The sequence below is a fragment of the Fringilla coelebs genome, assembly GCF_963513975.1.
Source record: "Fringilla coelebs genome assembly, chromosome: 4".
Taxonomy (NCBI): Eukaryota; Metazoa; Chordata; class Aves; order Passeriformes; family Fringillidae; genus Fringilla; species Fringilla coelebs.
Genome location: NC_140032.1, coordinates 19,042,881 through 19,064,386, shown reverse-complemented (window position 1 = coordinate 19,064,386; position 21,506 = coordinate 19,042,881). Strand labels below are relative to the sequence as shown.

Below are 21,506 nucleotides of genomic sequence, written 5' to 3'. Positions count from 1 at the left end.
TCCAAGTCTTTGGAAGAAAACAAATAATTCTAAGTAAGGCTAAATGATGTACAACAAAGTGAAAAACCTTTAGGGTTTGTTGCAGCATATTTTCAGTACTACTGATTTTTGGACAATCTGTTCTCATGCGTACACTAAAACAAATTCTGCTAAACCAAGTTTTTTAAAAAAGTAAACCTACTCTAAACACAAAGGTGCTTTGTCAGTGAATTAGCAAAGAACTTTCAGGCACGTAACAAAAGTATGCAAGAATATGCCGTGAGTGGAATAAAAAATACACAATGTAACCTGCCAGGCACCCTCAGAGTGGAAAATTTCAAAATCACCATATTTCTCCTAAAAAAACAAACAAGATAATTAAAGATGTTTCTTAATTTAGCATTTCTGTTTTGCTTTATAATTGTTTCTTCTACAGTTATAAAATTTATACAGCTAAAAAGCATTATTTACATGAATAAATAGCACTTACATGAAGAAATACACCAAAAGAATGGGAGACAAGGAATAATCCAAAGCAATATTTCACTGCTTCCTGACTTGTTTACTGCTGGGAAGTGTGTATGCAACCCTTTGACCCTACACAAAACAAATCTGTCACCTGTATGTCTTTAAGATAGTTTGCCATTAATAGCCAGAAGTTGTTTTCCTAAACAAATGCAAAAGTAACTAAATTTTTTTTACAATGCAACAGCATGGACAATCTTTGCTACCCTCCTGTGACAGAGCTTTTCCAGCCCACACCTTACTCCACTGGCAACTTTTCCTTTGTTGCTCTACCCGTGTTCAGTCAGTCTCTATCTCCTGTTGAACATTCACTGGGCCAGACTGACCCTCTCCTTAGTTACTCTCTTCTTTCTGCAATCTTGTGGGGCAACAGTGACAGCTGGTTGGGACATCACATACTGCAGCAAGCAGGTGCATGGAAGAGTTAAAACTCTGACATAACTTTTGCTGAAAGTTGACTATGCTACTTTTAATTATGGAATATTTCATATCCATGGAACATTCAGTTATTTACTAGCATCGCTATACACAAGCAAGGTCCCAGTTCAGGGATATTAGCACTGTCACCCAGCATAAAACAGTCTTTTTGCAGATATCCAATGATACAGGCATTCAAAAATTGGGCAGAAATTACAAAAGTTTAAACAAATCCAGACAGTAATACAGCCTTAACTAATCTAAATGGCTGTGCATCATATTTATCAAGAACATTTCTCAAGTACTAACCCTCACTTCATTTATCCTCTATCTGAACTGAGCTACTTTATAAACAATATAAAAGGAAAATTTGCACACAAATCTACTTCTAGAATTTTTTAACCCATTGCTTAGCAAGTTTCATTGGATATTCAACTGAGAAAATGACTAAAATTGAAAGTAATGTCAAATAGGCATCCAAAGCCAAAGTTTTCCCCAAACAAAAACAAAAAGACATATATTTTAAAAACTACATGACAAAGTAAGTAATTCTATACCAGAAAAATCATTACTTCTAAAAATATTTAGTTATTAAAAGATTTGCATATAAAGACCTGCCCAGAAGATTTCTAGAAGCCCTAATTACATGAAACACATTTGCTGTGCTCAGATTACAGTGCAGAATTTAGGAATAAACGTTCATCTATTACAACTTGCATTAATCAGAGGTAACAGGCAAGAGTTCCTGCAGATTCCAGCGTTAGTCCAAAAAAGTGAACAGCCACTCAGGAGAATCCTGTCAGATATTCCCAACTTCTAAAAGATCCTCAAACACAGGACAGCTGCAGCCTCCTAACAAGCTGCAAATTATGTTGCCAAAAATTCTTGAAGATTCTGGGTTTTCTCTGACTCTCTGATATCTTTCAAATACAAGTCTGTGCCATCAGAAATAAAGGCACTGCCCACAACTCTCATCCTTTTGACTGCAAAAAGAAATGAACACTACTGAGCCACTCAGAGCAACTCCAGGGCTGTGGTAGCTTCAAAGGCAGAGTAGGCAGCCCAGCACTCTGCCTGTGACTAAACCAATCACAGCTGCACGATACTGAACAATTGTGGGCGAGCAGATCACAATTTCTAATTTAGCACAACATTCTGCTCTGAAGTACAAAGTGTAACTTTAAGCTCCCTGATGCAATTAATGCAGAGGTGGAATTGTTCTTTTTTCTTTTCTTTTTTCAATCTTATCTACTAAGACTACCACATGGGCTGATGGCAGTCTACTCTTTACTTCTGACACTCTTTATGAACATAGGCAGAAGGTTCTAAAACCAGCTGTGCATCTTATATGCTCTCCCCAAAAAGATCTAGTAAAGCAGCGAAATTCTTTCTGGAATCTACATGGCATTTTCAGTTATGTACTCTTGCACCCAGCATTTTACAAGACCTACACAATTCCTGCATCAAAATTTAGCATTAGAGAAATGCTATCTTTACCTTTTCAGTATTCCTGTTCCATTCTTAGCTTGGAGCAAACAATAAGTGGAAGTGGTAAACCAAATGAGTTAAGGGTGCTTGAGGTACACAATCAGAACATATAAAATATGTACAGGATTTGTTGGGGTGAAGAAGGGAAGGCAAGGACATGCAACAGATCAGACATTTTAAAAAGAATTTACCAAATATTTTAGGAAACATTACATCCTAAAAAATTCCATTACACTGCAATTCAAATGAAGTTTGTAAAACAGTTCAAAAGCTAAAGTGAATTCAAGCACTGATCTTCTCTAGTAAATAAACCATCTACAAGGAAATCTCAGACCTCCTGAAAGTAATAAATTATTGCTAACAAGGCTATCAAAGAAGAGGAGAAGGAGTTAATACCACTTCCCTTTCCTTGAGTAACATATTAACTATAGCTTGTTAGGTAGTATTACTGATTGGCTGAAACCTTATCCTGCAACATTTTCAAACTAAATAACAGAGGAAACAAAACTTAAGTGCACTTAGTAAGCATTGCAAACATAAGTATCAAATTAATTATTCATTCTGTAGCATTCAAAAATTTAAAGACATTAAAGAAATATGGCAAAAATCCCTGACTCAAAAAACAATTAAGTTTATATGTAAACATATATCCTTAAACAAAAGAAAGCACTGCTTTAAGAACAGTTCCCATATTAACCCAAGTGAGCAATGCTTTTTCCCCTATTTCTGAACTAAGTATCATCTTCACACTCAACAGAAATCTGACACAGTGAGCAGACCTAGTGGCAAGGTCCATATGTCCAAACAGCATTTCCTATTTCACAACAAAACAATTTGAGTCTATTACAGAAGGAGCCCAGATGCTGACACCGCAAAAGACCTGAAATTAATCCTGTGCCTAAAGATTCTGGTCAGTAACACCATGGATACGCACTTCAACACCTCTGGGCCCTACAAACTCAACAATGTTAAACAACAAAATAATAAGACTGGGTGAAGCAGGAAGCTGCATAGTAAATGCTACGCAAATCTGCTTTTCCAACCACATCTTGAAGTTTGCATGGTACGAAACACTCAGACCCCAAATGATGCTGCATTCTCAAAGCCCAGGATAACAACAATAGCTTTGGCATGAGCAAGAGCCATTCAGAAAAGCCAAGAAGGAAGCAGGCTCGCTGCTGGATATTTCCAGTGTGAGAAGCAGCAGCTGCTACTGGTCTGGCTGCTTCCCTCCCCTCTGCGCCCTGCACCCACCAGTAACCACTGCAATGCTTCACCCAGCTTTGCAGAAACAAAGCTTTCTGCCTGCCCTGCCAAATGCAAATCACTATTTCCCTATTTCCTCTAAAAGGAACAACAACCAACAGAGAACTGGAGGATGCCTGAAAGCCATCCTTTGGATGGTGACACCTTTACAAAAATAAAGTATCATTTTTGATAAAAGTATTTAACCCATATTCAGGTATTTAGGTGTACCTGTTGTCTTTATAAAATCTTTAGATTAGGAATGAAATACTGAAGTTACTTGCATTACAATTAAACCTCATAACCATTTCAGTTGGTAACAAAAAAGTACAATTTAAAATCAAGGGATTTTGCCTATTTAACAAACAAACTAGCTTCAGCTTGTACTTTGAAGAATTCTCTGTTTAACAGCAGTTTGAGATAGGCCAAAGAAGTAGCAAGTTTCAAAATATCCAAGACTATCAGTTGAGGCTACTTCATAAAACAGGTGAACATGTCAAAGACAACAGCTCATTATTCATGCAAATATTACAGGCTACTTAAAACTCTCAGGCAAGATGCACAGGGTAAGAACAGCATTTACCTTGCCCTAGCACTGCAATGCACTGAGAACTTCTTTTTGGTGTTGGCACCTGTACTTGACAGCAGCTTGAACATTGTAACTCACTCTTTACTACATCTCTAACTTACACCTAGCTCACATACTAACACCAACAAAAGACTCAGAACTATCCTCTCCACGAGGTATCAAACAACCTGGGGCTAAGCAGAATACTTTAGGGAAATTCCTTATATGCTTTAGCTCCACACAATACAGACTGTTCTGTAGTCAGGTGCTGAGGTCAAATTCACTACCTAGCCAAACAAAAGGAGCTTTGAAATACCCAAGCAGTATAAATGGCAGCCTCTGAGCTGATCCTAGGACATAAGATGTTGTTTTCCATAGTGGTTTACCACTGATTTTTCCAATTCTCATCTGTGTGCAAAAGGCAACAAAGAATTTAATATTAATAAACTTGCCAAGGTCTGTCTTGATAGTTAAATACGTGCTCCTTTCCAGTTTCTAACCAGTCTCTTACTACGTTTCCAATTAACTTAAAAGAATTAAGCCTGTTCTTTATGATCATTCTAACTACAGCACACACCGGGAAAAGCAAACACAATTTTCACTCCTTTAAACATCATATTTCCCTAAATTTTTATGTGCAACAAGTCTTGTAACCAGCAGAGTGTTTCACTTCCACTTTCATTTTAATTGTGTACATCAACAAAATTTTGAAGAATGCAAACTGAACATTCATGAAATATTTCTACAGTCAGTTTCCACAGCAGAACACAAGACCAGATAGTTTCACTTCAAGTACTCACAATCAGACAAGAAGCAGTGAAACAATTCTTCTTATTCCAATAACCTTTATAAACCCTTGGGGGCAGGGCAGGTGGTGGACTGAATAAAAAAAAAATACAAGAGGCCACAAAGTCTGAGAAGTTAGTTATGTTCCCTCAGTATCCTACAAATAAGGGTGGCCTGGTAGTAACTACAGAGCAAATGCCCATTTTCTGAAGCAATTTGGATGAATGATCTTCAAAAATTAGTTTATCAACCTGCAAAATCATCACCATCACCTAAAACCCTACAGCTGCCTAAAATCTCCATTCACAGTCAGACCTGAAGGGAAAAGACCAAAGACAGACAGCAAGCCACAATATCTGGTCTTTAAGCAGTTACACTATTACTGTGTTCTGAAAACTCTGTATATTCAGTTGGTATGCTTATTCTCTGCCTAAAGTCTTCTCAAACACTTCACAGACCCTAAAAATACAGCAAACAACAAATTATCAGTATTAAAGAAGCACTTCTTTAGACATTTCTACTAAAGCATAGAGAGCATCTATTCAAATGAACAATCAACTATTACATTCATATTTAAAGAATAAAAACAATAATTTGGGCAACAAGGCAATGTCTTGTTCTTTGGCTTTTATAAGAATGTTAATGTGCTGTTGACAGCCTTTTGAGTATAGAAAACTAAGTATGAACTAAGTAAGAAAATCAAAACCAAAAAAGTCATTGTAATTTTATTAACTTCTGTCAAGAAAGAAATTTTAGTGTTAGGAGACTGCAAACCAATACAAATCAACAGCAGAAACACAGTTCAATAAAATCAATTTTAAACATAAGTCAATGCCAGCAAAAATTTTGCTAGTCCTCAGACTGAAATCACCAAATTAGTTACACCTTCCAAAACCTAACCACCTAAATTATGATGTAACATTCTGACATCCTCCTTGAAGTACTCTACCCTCATTCTTTCTACTTTAGCAATCACTTTAAACATTTGCACAGAAAGAAAAACGAAATGCTAATGGAAATGGCAACCATACTGCCAAATTGTTTTGTCTCAAACAACACAATCATACCTGTAGTTTCACAGAAGTTTGCAAAAACATATGAAATAGCCACCCTTACTCCAAGGTGCCCACCCAACTCAATCTTGCCCAGGACTATCTACAGCAAATGATGCAGTACAGAGAGTAATGGCAACAATTTTTCCCCAAAACAACACATTTTTCTTTTACAAAACAGTCCACTGTAATGAGATTTCTAGCTCAACTGCACCTGTTCATGCAGACATGTATTTTCCACTTCAACCTGGAAACTGGGAAGCAGAGCAGTGATGTATCTATTTTCAAACATTCAGCTGATTTTACAATTAATGCCTCCAAATCTCACAGCACGAAAATAAATGCCAGTTTTCTTATAGTTGCCTGCTATATATTACTCATTATTTCAAAAAAGGCCTACCACACCCTTGCTACCTCCCTCCTAAGACTCAAAACCCATCTGGCCATCACAGTGCTTTTCCATCCCTCCCTCCACCTTATTAGCCTTCCTTGCTTCCAGCCCAGTGTTCATTCAACCTTTGCAGTAGATTATTCCAGCAAAAAATGAGCCCCACAATTAAATTGCTCAGCATGAGGAAGAAGACATGCTGAAGGCCTAAATTGCAGCTGCCTTTGGTTTCTGAAGAACAATGGCCACAGGGCAGGTCTTTTAACACCAAGGAGTCCTACTAGCTTATCTTACACAAAAATACGTATAGAAAAGCACTGGCAAGCTTGATTCAAGTATCTTAGCTCAGTTGGTTAGAGCATGGCTCTAGTAACACCAAGGCTGTAGGTTCAGTCACAGTATGGGTCACTTACTGGGGGCAGGACTCTATGATCCCTCAGGATCCCTTCTAACTAAGAATATTCTCTGTTTCTGTATATTTTCTAGTTTTACATATCCTTTCAAGAGACAATGATTAGTATTTCTCTGTATTCATTATTCGTAGTATTTCTTCCTGACCAACACCCAGGCTTTTTTCAAAGAACAATACACAATTACTCCCAAAAAACTCAGCTAATCAGAGATCCATTTAATCAGTTAAATCAACTCTAAGAATACACTTAATGGTGCAAAAGCACTCATTAAATTCAGCTCCTTCCTCTTTTCTGTCCCTGCACCACTCTTCTGCATGTCAACACTACCATCTCATCCCTCTGTCAAACAGCATCATGAAATACTTTCAGAGACCTGTGCAAGCAACAGCAGCTCACACTGAGTCCCAGCTCCTCACCCTGCTACACACCAAATTTCTGATGCTCCATTTGTAACCATCCAGTACTGTGAAGATGCATCCTTTTTCCTTCCAGCAGGACAATACAGTAGCTGTGATTGTTCACCATGTTTTGTAAGAAAACAGTGATTTCTGCAAACCTGATCACAGAGCAGGCTGCACACAGAGCTTCCACTCCGTTGGAATAAGGAAGTCTTACCACTCATCAACATCAAGAGAAATTAGAGCCCTGACTACTGTTCATGGGATACTATAAACAGACATGAGGCAACATAAAACAAGCTTCCGAGTGCTTCGGAGACAAAGGAATAACACATCACAGATGCATAGTTTCTTAGGATGTTTACTTAATAAACAAAACAAACTAGCTTTACTTGGATTCTTTTATAAAAGGGTTTAAAGTAGTCAACTGGATGCATTTAGAGTTCAGGTAGGTGGGGTTTTTTAGCTTTCGAGCATCTACAGTTGAATCAGAATGGGACATGTTCTTATTATCCTCTATTAATAAAATAACATTTCATTAATTTCACTGAAGTACATAATTATGCCTGGCAAGCAATTTTAATTTTGAGATATAAACTCTCTTACAATAACTCAACAGGCACAAAACAAATTAACTCCCAAAACAAAGGTTTCATCCCCAACCATCCATTTTTCTGCAAGCAAAGTTACTATTATCTACAGTAACTAATCTCTTTAAGGAGCCCTACTAAAATCACGCCTCTACTGCTAATCTAAAAGCCTCCCCAAGTGTTATGGATAGCCAAAGTACTTCCTTATCTATTTTGAATGTCATTTTTCAGATGCACAGGTGGTAACGTGGGCAAAATGTTGCTTTTTGTAAGCTAAGTCTCCCTTACCCACCTTTCTCAAGTGCTATTTACTTGGCACGTGTAGGCTTCCACTAAAATGGTTAATAATTGTTTCCCCCATCACTTTCACCTCCTCACAAGATCCTGCTCAGTGCACTGAACTGAAGCAAAGACCTGATCCTGATGAAAAAAAACCAGCTTTCAGCTCAATCAATTCCCCCAGGCAGACCACCTCTAGACACGATAAGCGAGCAGTCAGAACACACAAAATAGGCAGGGAGGGAGAGAAAGCAGCAAGCAGAAAGGAGGAGCAGCCCTTCCTGCAGAGACAGCCCATTTCAAGGTCAAGTCAAAGCAGTCCCCAGGCTAACACCCTCTAAAGCTGCAGAGCTCCAAGTCCCCAGCCCTGCCTGCAACACTGCCACTGTAAAACCAGTTATTGGCAGTGGAGCTTCACAAGACCAAAACCAAAACATCTCTTTACTTTAAATGCAGTCTTGGAATGCAATCCCAGCGAATACAGACTCATACACTGAGTCAATGGAATCCTTTTCAGTGGCTCTTATCTGTATTTTAGACTGACATATTAATGTGCTGCTTCCAAAGTAACTAGAATACCTTCTACAGCACAGATAGTTTCAGTAAATATATTCAGGGAACATGAACCAGGTATCAGCAAGAGACTGAGGCAGCCAGGTTCCATAAAAATACCAGCAAAGTTAAGTTTTTCAAATAAAAATTAAAAATATACTCTGGGAAAGACAGAATTGTCTCTACATATTTCATTTGCAACTAAAATCCACCAGCAGGAAAGGATATAAAGATATTTTCCTTCCTGACACTTAAGAATATAAATTTTGGAACTATATGATATTATGTAATCTAAATTTCATATTTAGCAAAACAGTAGAAAGTACTTGGCGCTAAAAAAAGCAATTTCATTTTCACTTCAAAACAATTTTTAATACTTCAAGCAATGAAAACAACTGAAGCCAGCAGTATTTTCACACAGACATACAATGTTACAGCAAGAAGTTACCTTGCAACCTTCTATATATAGCAATCTAGAATTAAAATATGGTAGAAGGGAGGCTCCTACTCAGAATAACTACCTTTCATATTTGTTTTAAAATCATCACAGAACACCTGATTTGCATATGCTTTTTATTTGTTAACAGTACAGTATTTCTTGTTTGTTGTTCTTCAAATGAAAATACTGTGTAGCACTTCAAAATGAGGAAAAACTAATCAAGCTTGTCATTTCCTGACTACTAGAGAGAACCAACATTCTTTTTATATGCTTTAGATCTAGGCATAAAAACAGAAGACCCACCTAATTAATGCATCTAGGGAGGGCAGGATGGAGGAATGCATTTCAAGTAAAGCCTGTGGCTGGGACAAAAAAAATTCAGACTGACAAAAGTTATCAGTCAAGGCTTGTAATTCCCCACCAAAGCCCACTGAACATACTTCTATATGAAAACTGAGTATATCTTAAAAATAATCACTTGTTGAGCCATTCACTCATTTGTCAAAGGCTGCATATATTAAAAATAACAAACAAACAAAACAAAACAAAAACAAATCCAAAAAAACCCCCCCACACCATTCAGGAGATATTCTTGACAAATATCCAGGGGAGCCAAAAGGAATTATTTACTATTAAAATAACATTTGTGTGAAAATTTCTTTTCTAAATAACGTATTTAACTTGCAGGAAACGGAATTTAAGCAATTCAGCTCACAGAGCTACTAGATGGAATTGAGAAAAACTGTTCCTTTATCTCTGTAATGCTTGTTTAATAATTGCTAATAACAATAACAACAACAACAACAACAATAATAATAATATAATAATAATACAATTAACCTCTTCCTTTATTCTAAACTACAAAGTGAGAAGGAGCATTCAGACCACACGTTAACAAAGTTTCCCCTTTTAAGGAGAAAGTGCACAGAGCCTAGAAAACCAAAACATCTTAAGCAAATTTTTATTCAAGAAAACCTTGCTTAAATTAATACTCTATCACAAGGTTTGTTTGTTTTTAAACACAGCTTTAAATAGGTTAATGTAAACTACTCAGTTCTAGAAGCTGAGCATATGACAATTTCTTACAAATGAACATTAACTACAGAAACACAGTACACACACAAAAAATAAATCCGGTATTAAAATTTTAGCTGGAGACAGTACCAGAGGGCTGGGCTTGCTGACAGTTTTTAAATGATTCATGATGCATAAGAAAAGGAAGGAAACAGAAACTGTTGCCTAGAGGAAAAGGATCAAAGCTATCTTTGCATTCCTATAAATTCTGAGCTATTGCAGAAGTTAAGCTTAACACAATCCAAGTAGCCTCAACAATTCCAATTCACACAAGTTTCTGTAGGGCTGCTTCTGGTTTACAATACAAGCTGCAGTAACTCAGTGATGGTTCCCTTCCCATCTCAACATCTAGGAATCACTGAAGATTCACCTGCAGTAACATAGCACTGCCTGCATGGAGAGAAAATCTCCTGATATACTTAAAAATCTTGGCCAGACCCCACAGGAATGAGATGGAAAAGGTCAGTGGCTCTTACCTCTTAATTTGAATTCTGTTGAAACAAATGAGTCAACAGTTCTGAGTGCTGTGAGCTCTTAATTCTTAATTGTACTGACAAGCACATTGTCTTTGGCTTCCAAGGTGAGTTTTAGTTAAAATTCTACATCTCATTATACAGATTTAAAGACGTCTGCCTCTACCAGGTCTTTGAAAAATGCCATGGATTTTTTGGATTTGAAGGAAAATGAGCAAGATCCAGAAGAAAAGGACAGGAGGAGGAAAGGTGTAAATGAACTCTCTTCAGTTAAGTTTGAATTGCTCAGAGAAATCAAGCGAAGAAGGGCAAATTTTCTGACAATCATCACATTCTGTCTGTGCTGACTCTAAATTTTAACAACACAGTATAATTTTATTCACCCCTCCTCTTTCAGATATGCAGTTTCCATAGTAACTTGCAATACTTAGTAGTAACCAAAGGCAGAATAACACTAACTTATGTAATACCTCAAAACTTACCTTGGTTTCTAAAAACGTGTACATGCTTATTTTAGAACAACAAACATTGTGGTTATTCATTTTTTACACATTCCCTATGCGGTCAAGATAAACATCTCAAGTTTCAGTATTTCAAAAAGCCAGTTTCACAGACAGGTTGTAACAGACTAATCCCAATGAAGTCTTCTCATATATCAGGATTTCTGCAGTAAATTAGTCAACACTTACGTAAAATAGTAAACTTGACTTTTGAAGAGTCTCTGACCATGCACTGATTAATTTTTTTTTTTTTAATAAAAGAACACTAGTAATTTTCTTAGCTTTCCCACATCACAGCTCTTTGCTATGCATTCCTCTTCCTAAATATTAAGAATGAACCCTAAACACAAAAAAGATATAAAGATGCCCAAGTTAGAGAACATTATCTAAAAATCAATTAGAAGGCTATCAAACTGCTTACTTCATACAAATGCTAAAAAACCCCAGTATTTTTAGGTGATTTTCATAGTAGTAGTATCATCATCAGAAATCTTATCAAGATCAACGGCTCCTGTCCCTGGGCACAGTCCTCTTTTCACAAATACATGGCAGCCCAACCCAGCTATGACAGATCAGCATCCCTGGAGTTAGGTAGAAGAAGATGAGTCATGCCCAAGTTGCGTGGGCTCAGCTTTGCAGAATCGGGTAGGAGGTCCTCAGAAAAGCAGAGCTGTCTTCAGAAAGCTTACAGCTGAAAGGGCAACACAAAAACCTGCTGATGGAGAGATGACAGAGCTCCAGCATTTTAGGGAGCAACACTGGGGGGATTAAGAAAGGGTCTGCTACATACGACTACTGTAACACAAAAAAAAATACCAGCTAAATAACCTGTCTAAATCAAAACACTCAGACTGAATCCTCAGCAGAGGTGAAGGAAAGTCCTCACAGGACACCAGAAGGTGCAGAACACACTGCAGAGTTACAATCAAAACATTGGAAGGCTGTAAGGCAAAAAAATCAGCTAAGAGCAAAGAAGTTACAAGTGCTTGCTGTTTTATCTCTGAGTGGCAGTCCAATGCCACTAAGCTACATAAAGGCCAGGATTTTTCCTGGTTGATTGTTTTTTTATTATTTGTTTCAAAACTGTCTACAGATCCAGCCATCCACAGCCTTTTTAACTGTATCTCATAGTTATGACAATGCAACTGCTGACTGAGCTATCAAAACACAGATCTCTCCTGAATTTCTTCTGTTCTTCATCACTAAAAATAGAAAACATGCTAAGAAATTAAAAACTTAATTTAACTGAGAAACTCATTCTATTTCAAAGACAAATGACAGCATTGAGATGCTATCAAAAAGGCAGTCAACACCCTTTACAGGAGACAGGACTTGAAATTTGTCCTCCCACCAGAAATAGTAAAACCAGACTACAAGGAGCTTTTCTATACACAAAGAGAAGAAATGAAATTGCAAAAAACAAACAACAAAAAAAACCTCAAACCTGTATTGCTGAGTCTCCATCACTAGAGAAACCAACTAGCAGTTTACTAAAAAAGCAATGGAAATCTCATAGCTCACAAACTTTTAAGACAAGTGCGTGCCAAACTAGTCATGCAAAAGCATTTTGCTATGTGCCCAAATTCACCATCCTCTTTGTATTAGCTCACCATACAATGAAGTCTCACACACAACCACCAAATTCCAAATGCATTATTCAAGCCCCAAAAGGTCACTGATGCAGTTTCACAGCCACCTTAGTGATAAAATTCTATGAACAGCTCTGTTCAGACTATCACTAAGTGCCATCACAGGAATCCTTGTTCCCACCTCCTGACACCATGGTGCTCCCTCTTCTTTGCACTGGTGCTAGGCTTAAAGTAAGTTAGGAAAAAGTCTGATAAGAAATTCATAGTTTTACCTGTTGCCTGTGGTTCTTGCCACATTCCTGCAAGCCAAAGCAACAGACAGTGCTCATCACAACATTAGGGCAAGTCAGGCAGTACAAAGCAGAAAGGGAGCATAAAACTCCTTCCCTCCTGGTGGGTCAGTAGTGGGATGAGCATGCCTATTCCTGCTAGCTCTCTTCTGGTAACAATATTACCTGCATGACCAGCTGGGGTCAATCCAGAGAAAAAAGTCCCACCTGAACAGCAACACACATTAAAACAGCTTAAGCCAACTCTAGAGCTGCAGCTAAAACCACATTTTCCAGAAATCTTCACTTCTCAAATGCCAAAGCCTGATTAATTTGAAGAGCTCAGAGTGTTAATATGATGGCTAAGTTCCAGGAAAGAAATGTAATTAAAAAGAAAAATCTTTGTTGCCTATTATTTCTTCAATGCAGTGCTGTATTTAAAACTGGTCTCAAATATTGTAAGACATAATTAGAGAGAAATTTATTAGTCAAATACAGGTGCAGGATCTCTGTCGCACCCAAAGGCAGCCAAGCTAATCCATGATCATGGATTAAATTTAAACACGAGAAGAATCCAGAATTACAAAGCAACTTAAAATTGGGTGAATATGAAAATGTGAAAACCCAGTGCTATCTTCAAGCTTTGAACAGAAGGTTCCTTAAAACCTTCTACCAAATTAAGTAGTGAACAAGCAGAGTTGGAGTGAATAGCAAACAGCCTCATGGTGTTCCCTCCAAGGGAGACACAGTTCTGTTGGTCCAATTTTCATAATCATGACTAAATACCTTCAAGCACAGTATCACATTACATACTCAGCTGTCACTTAAAAATACTGTTAAAAAGGCACATATACACAGGAAAGGCAACAGCAATGATAATCTATATACTCAATTAAGTAAGTACCTGAATATCTGATAAATATGGCAAAAATAGAATCATAAGCTCTTCCCTAGTCCTAAAACTCATCACACATCCCTTTTCTGTCAAACATCTAGATTATATTTGCCACCCTCTTTTCTAAGCCAATAAAAACCTCTGATACGGAACCTGTTTAACAATCTACACAATTTGACTGTTATAGGTAAAAACTTTCCAGCCTATATTTAGTCTAAATCACACCCACAAAAATTTACTTCCTCTTAACCCACACCTCAACCACATGAAAAAGAAAAAAAAGAAAAAAACCAACATAAAAGAAGCTTAAAAAAACTCCCAGTGCTTCTATGAACGATTTCTTACATACTCATCCCACAGCCTTTTCCACCACATCAAAATAATCCAATATTTAAATAAAATTTAAAAATTAATTCATAGTTCTGAACCTCTCAAAGCCACATGATTTAATACTCAAAACTGGACACAAAAGTGCAATCAAAAAGAAAAAAAAAGAAAAGGAGAGAAAAAAAATGCCTTCTGTACTGTCTGTACTTTTAACTCAATCAACATATCCAAGGATGGCATCTACTTTTGCCAGCTGCATGTTGCTCATTCAGACCATTTTGTCACTAAAAGTCCTGAATTATTTCCTACAGCTCTTTTTCCCAAACATCTCTATCTAAGCATCCCATAACCTCTTCCTAGCACAGCATTTTATGTGCATCAGCTTTTTATCTTCTGGATAACCAGTCAAAATCATTCACTGCTCTCCAGACAAGTGTTGGCATTCTCTCCTAACTGAGCAGCGCTTCTGCAACTTTCACCTTTTAGGAAAATGATAGATAATATAACCAAAATCACCCCCTGAAAACATCATCTGTTTTTTCCCTAACGTTCAAGAGTTCTTCCAGCTTTGCAAAAAGTAACTTAAAACTATTTGGGAGTTAGTTAGACAGGCAAACAACCTCCATGACAAACTGAAACATGTATTTATTAAGTGGATGAACACAGAACTATGGTGAAACCTCCTAAAATTTAAAACTGTTTGTAAGATGGCTTTGAAGCATATGTATCTTCCAGACCATGTTGTCATGTAACACAATAAATCCACTTAGAGCATGTTAGATTTCTCAAATAATTGTATTTCTTCTTCACGCCAGTCACTACTAAGTGGAAGAAAACACAGCTGATAGGCATCTCAGTACCTTTACAGTCCAAAAAACATTAAAAAATTTGTTTTTTTCCATACAGACTGACACATCAAAATTGATTAAGCACAAAATGTAGACAGCATCAGCAGTATCCAGAGTAAGAACCGCTTACCACCACCTACAACCACATCAATCACAATCAAAAAACAGAAAGAGAGAGAGCTGTTCTGATACAGCACTTCCACAACACCCCTGGGAGGTACAACTGCTGCTCCACAGACTGCGGATGTTCCAACTTCCTCAGTTCGTACCGCAAGCCAACAGACTGGACAATTCACACTGCGGGAATGTCACGCCCCCAGACAGGACCGCTAGATCACGTAGCCTCGCATCTCTACCTTGGAGTTATTTCATCACGACTGCTGAAGTTTCATTGATTCTAATTAAAATTCATGTCTTTAAGGTGTTGGGCTGAGAAGAAACCCAGGTATGCGTGGTCAGCTGAAGTTCAACACTTTTCAGTTCAGGGTGTCAATACTATTCCAAACAACATCAGAAGTTTTTAGCTGAGAAACGCACACTACTTTGATTCTGAAGGGATATGGCTTCTTCTTGTTTCATCCACCTTCCAAGTTCTTCCTTTCAATTACGGAGCTTTTTGAAAAGCACATTATGAGACAGGACAAACTTCTAAATGTTTCCGAGAATTTCCTAACATACAAATCCCATTTTCTTAAGAGAACTGTCTAAAGGTAGCAAATCTTCCTCCTGCTCATTACAAGACAGATTCAGAATGCGTATAAGCGATCCAGAGCCATCAAAGCCTGCCGAAATTAGATTATTTTAAATGTTTCAGCAGAACCGCTGTTTTAATTGCAGGCGTTCCCAATTGCCCTAAGTACGGTAATGTGACTTTTCTTTAAAGAATTAAGTGAAGGCTGGAATGCCTTCCCCTTTCCCGGAGAACTAAACCCCCCTGGGGCAGGGATGGACACCTCTGCCTTCGCAGGAGCCGTGCAGCGATACAGCGGGACCCGCGACCAGCCTGTGCGGGTCCCTCGCCGCGCCCGCCGGAGGCCGCCCCGCGGGTGCGGCGCCGGGGCGGGCGCGCTCGGCCGCTCTCGCCGCGGCTGGCGGCGGCCCGGACACCCGCACGGGCGGCACCGCGGGAGCCGACACGGAAGCGGCGGCTCCGGATCTCAACAATATCGCTATTCAACAGGATCCTGCACACATCCTGCGGCGGGCTCCTTCCCGGGAAGGGCCGCGCCGGGCAGTACCGCAGTGCCGCCGCCGCAGCCGGACCCCCTGCAGACCGGCCCGGCGCCCTCTGCAGAGCCGCACCGCGCCCGGCCCCGGGCGGCGGGAGGCGGCTCGGAGGCGCCCGGGAGAGCGGCGTCCCCACCCCTCCACCGACAGCCCGCCCGCCGGCGGGACGCGCCGGGGCCGTTACCTGTCACCGGCTCCGCCGCAGAGCCGGCCGCGCCTCCCCGTCCTCCCCGCCGGCCGCCGCCGCCGTCCGCAGCCTCCAGCTCGCACCCCGCGCCCGCGGCGGCGGCGGGCAGGAGCAGCCCCAGCAGGACCAGGCAGGTCGGCACCGGCCGCACGCCGGGCGCTCGGAGCCCGCTCATCGGTACCGCCGCTGCCGCGGAGCGAAGGCAGGAACACAGGGACGGAAGGAAGGAACCCAGGGCTGGAGCTCCGCGCTGCACCGCTGCCGCTCCGGCGGCACCAACCCGCTCCGCGCCGCCTCCCGCCGCTTCCGGCGGCCCCCGCGCCGCCGGGCGACACGTCACCGCGCGGTGACGTCACCGGGGAGGGGGCGGCGAGAGGCGCGCGGCTTCGGTCCCGCTGCCCGGACAGCGCGGCCCGGACCGGACGGGACCGGGCAGGACAGGACCGGGCAGGACGGGACCGGACCGGACCGGACCGGACCGGACCGGCGGCAGCCGCAGGTGCCGGGGCCGCAGCCGAGCCGCCTACATCGCCGGGCGGCGGGGCACTCCTGTCGGGGCGCGGGGAGCAGCCGTCCCGCAGCGGCCCTCGGGGGTCCGCCCGGCTCCCCGCCAGCCCGTGCCGGGACCCGCGGAGCGCTGGCTCCTCCGGTCCGCCCGGCGTGTCCCGGAGCCCCTCCGATCCAGAGCGATTGGGCCGGATCCAGGAAAGGCACCGGTGACAATAAGAAGTTTTCGCTAAGGGGCAAAACCTTGGGCTTTGCCCTTACCGCACCGCCAGTGCAGGCACCTGAGGACCGCTTTCTGAAGCTCGGGTTCGGTGTGTACTACAGCACTCTCAAAACACCGACAAAACGAGAAAAGGAAGAGTTTCAAATCTGATCTCACACAAGTGAGACCAGGAAAACTAAGTCTTCACAAAGATTTAACCGTGATTTCATTGTGCTTAAAATCTTGACCAAAAAAACGCCACTTTTGCTTATGATGTTTCCATCAAGCCACTGAATGGCAGTAAAGTCTTGCTTTGTCCTGTCCAAACCTGTGATGCTTTACAGCATTCCGTTTGGAACCATTCAACGAGAATAACACAGCCTTTAAAGAATTCAGTCTAGTATCTTAGATACACAGTACGTGAGAAAACAATGCAACACAGATGATAAAAGCTACATAAACATTACGTTTTCTATTAACTATTGCAATTACCTAAGAAATAACAGAAGAGGGGTTGAAAGAACCTCGAGAAAAGCCTTTGCCTGCTTTGTAGACCCTGCAGGAGACAGGAGCACTAAATGGAGTTGTACAAGCTGCTTCTGCGAGTCAGCAAAATCTGGAAAGCTAACTGTGAAATCATTACAGTACTATTAAATGCAGCAGGAAACAATTTCTCTAGTAATATAGTTGGCGTGCAAACTCCATCCAGTTAAAACATATTTTCACGGTGTTGTATATAGAGGGTTAATTCATGCTGTTTATATATATATGTGTATATAAAATATTGTAAAAATCCAACTCATGTCTTTGACCACCCTGGCTGGGAGCAGAGTCCTATTTCTATTCAATTAAGTCCGTTAGCTTAAGAATGAAACCTTCCCGGGCCCATGAGCATCGACTTCCCAGGAATGCCTGAGCCTTTCAGGAGGACCTGCACCTGGAGCAGATTACATCTACCATCTCCAGTACTGGCACCACTCGGTTACGTGTGAAAGAAGGCTGCCCAGAGGAAATTCAGACAGCCATCCGGCACCTGGACTGGCTTTGTATCTGTATGGTCCCAGTTCTACATGTGAAGGGACACAAAGGACATTCTGTCATGGTCCCAGTGCTACATGTGAAGGGACACAAAGGACATTCTGTCACTTCTGCCCCAGGCAGAATACACGGGATATAAGCTGGCTGTGTGAGACAGTCAGGGTGAACCACCGGGGAGACGCTGGCACTCTGTCAGTCGGATCCAGGTTCACCCAGCGCCAAATTCCGGAGTTGACGCTGCCTTGGCTGTGGTGGGTTTTTCAAAATTCTATTTCGTTATTGATCTAATAAATCTTTGTTATTTTTTTTTTTTAATTTGGCTGCAGATTTGATCATTTATAACAATGGGGAAAAAATACCAAAACTTTTATCATATAGCATATAAAGATTTGGAAAATGTGTCTAAGTCTAGTGAACTCTGATTGAATTGTGAAGTCTGTGCACAGCGTTATCATTTTTGCTGGTGAATACAAGAGCTTTTAAAGACCAACAGTATCTAACCAGATCTTATGTAAAGAGAACAATGAAAAGCCTGTATCTTAAGAAAGCTTGTTCAGTGTTGTTTAACTTTAGGGAGGGGAGCTGGAGCAGTAAATTTCCCAGATGGAAACAAAGAAACCAGCTGTTAATTTAATTAATTAGTTAATGTTATATTACAAAGAGAGAGGAATGCATAAAGGGCACATGAAAGAGGCAGGTTTCCTGGGTAAGTGTGAACTGTTTTAACTGAGAGTTAGTGAAGTCAAAAGTTTCACACTGCACAAGTACTGTAAAGAACTGCCTATCCTGCATCAGAATAGCTGTGAGATGGGGACACTCCAAGAAAAACTGATGTGGGCCTAAAATAATAAATGATCCTTACTAAAAGTCCTCTTTCAGTATTGGTTCATTCTCACCTCCTGCTTTTAACTACAAGTCCCCAACTCATTAAGCGTGGAATGGATAGTGCGAAAAACACCAATCACTTCTTTTCAAATTCTTAAAGGTTTAATAGTAATAAAATGGTTATAGAAATAACAATACAGTTAAGAGTAATAATAATTTGGACAATTTGAATTAGCATAATATGAGACAACAAAAACAAAGAGTTACGGATGTCCGGGTACCTTTTTCTGGGCAGCACAAGCCCGAAAAAGGACACCTGTTAACAAAGGATTAACCCTTAAAAACAACAGCCTGTTGCATATTCATACACTTCACACATGATGCATAAATTCCATTCAAATAAAGGATTCGGTCTGGTCATCCTCACCTTCTTCCTCCTAATGCTAACAGCGCCTTCGAGGCGGGAATCATTTCTTCAGATAAGAGGGCAATACATTCTTTTTCATTGAAAGATTTAGGTGTCCTGTGGCTGCTAGCTCACTGCGAGTCCTTTCTTTAAAAAAAGTATCTTACATAGCATAGTTCCTATTTTAACATTTTGTTATACCCCAAAACTATATTTAACACACTACTTAAGAGAATTAATACAGCATTACTTTCTAACACAACACATATAATATTCATTTTAATATTTGTGAAAAGCCAATCATAAAATATGCATTTTTCACAGATAGTTTTCAAGCAATGTCTGTGTTCTGGAGTTAGGGGTTTGTCACTGCTGGTCAGATAAAAGATCTCGCAGTGAGAAGCTTCTTAGCTGGAAATGCCTCAGGATGCAGTGCCACTTCATATCATGCCAAATCAGCTGCATGAGCTCAGAATCAAGGAAAGTCTGCAGCCTAACCCATTAGTCCACAGAAACCTAAATAATTTGTGGCTTCAATATGAGGACCCAAATTCTAAGGAGTGCCCTGCAAGGCTTCATCACAGAACCAGAGAAGAATGTGTGACATCTAGAGTTCCTCTAGTCTAACTCCCTTACTCAACCCTGAGGAACGTTACTCATAACCAGATGCCAGTTTCATTTCAGACTGGTCACCACTACTTTTTAAGTAGAGTGGTTCAGACTGCCATGCACCTTGTGTACTTACCCAGTCCCTACTGGACTACAAAGATGCTGTGGATATCACATCAAAAGACCCTTGCTGAAATCAGTATGTGCTGCTCTTATCACTTCAGTCATAGAGCCAACTCTCTCATGACCGAAGGCAGTTGGTGGAACTGGGCTGGTTTTCTGAACTGACTCATCCTTTGTCATCCCAGAAATGGCTTCCAGAAACTTTTCCTTCATTATCTCCTCTGAGAGAGATACTTGGTAAGGATGACTGCTCTGCAGTTTCCTGCACCTTGCTTTGATGATGGATGTGACATTTGCTTTTTCTAAAAACTGGAATTGCCACAGCCTTTAGAAGGTGATAGGAAGCAGCACAATGAAGTTACTCACCTTCCTCAGCACCTTTACAAGCAGCTGCTGTTTAGCCCTTAGGACTTGCAAACATGTAATTTGCTAAATTTGCTGAACTCTCCTTCTCCAAATCTTGCCAAACTAGGAATGGGGCTCTGTGAACCCTAAGGGCTGACCTTGCTAGTAAAGAACAAGGGAAAGAGGGCTTTGAGCATCTCAGCCTTTTCACAGTTCTTTATCACTAGTGACCCGCCCCGTCCATCAGCAGAGCTGTGTGGGTTTTGGGTATGCTTGCTATTTAGAATGTTTTCTCTACCTCTGGATGTAGACAGCTGTAATAGAAGGGCTGGAATTTGTTGTGAATGGAGAATGGATGGTAATGTCTGGGCGTGGGGCTGCTGGATGAAGCACACAGCAGCAAAAGCGTTCTCACCTTGGACTATGCTATTGGCATCCAAATTAGCCAACCCAGCACATCTATGTGCAGTTTTGCAAGAAACGTTTTCTCTCCTTCTGGAGAAAAAGAGCAATGAAGAAATCCCGATGACTTGCAGAGGTGAGACAGGATGGCGACACTGATCACTATCAGCTGCCAAAGGCTACAAAGAGGCATATCCAAAATCTCTGCACTGTTGCCAGCCAAGAGGAACTGAGACATGAGGAGAACCTCAGAGTTGGTGTCACTTCTCTCCTGTGTAATTGCCATGGATGCTGGACCCAGCACGGTCTGGACAGAGTCTCACCTCTGGGCGGCCTGGTCACCTCTGCCTTGGTGCCCCGAGGCTGCAGGAGAGCACATGTTCCCGGGGCTCCCGGGCGTGGGACACCCTGAGACTGTGAACAAAAGTTAAAGCTGCTCTGTTTCGAGGTCTGCTCCAAGTACAACCACCTTCCCCGAAGAAGGTCTGGCACTGGCACATGCACATTGTTGACAGAATGTTGCAACAGCGTTTCCCAAAAG

General features: G+C 40.8%; 1 protein-coding gene across 2 annotated transcripts in view; it reads right to left on the bottom strand.

Annotated features, from left to right (window-relative positions):
- The window catches only part of STIM2 (stromal interaction molecule 2), a 68,640-nt gene extending 51,834 nt beyond the window's left edge, over nucleotides 1–16,806 (bottom strand). For both annotated transcript variants that reach the window (XM_084204661.1, XM_084204662.1), the window contains exon 1: nucleotides 16,506–16,806. In XM_084204661.1, coding sequence (XP_084060787.1) covers nucleotides 16,506–16,683 — 178 coding nt within the window. In that variant the 5' untranslated portion in view covers nucleotides 16,684–16,806. The remainder of the gene's footprint in view (nucleotides 1–16,505) is intronic.
- Nucleotides 16,807–21,506: the final 4,700 nt, after the last annotated feature.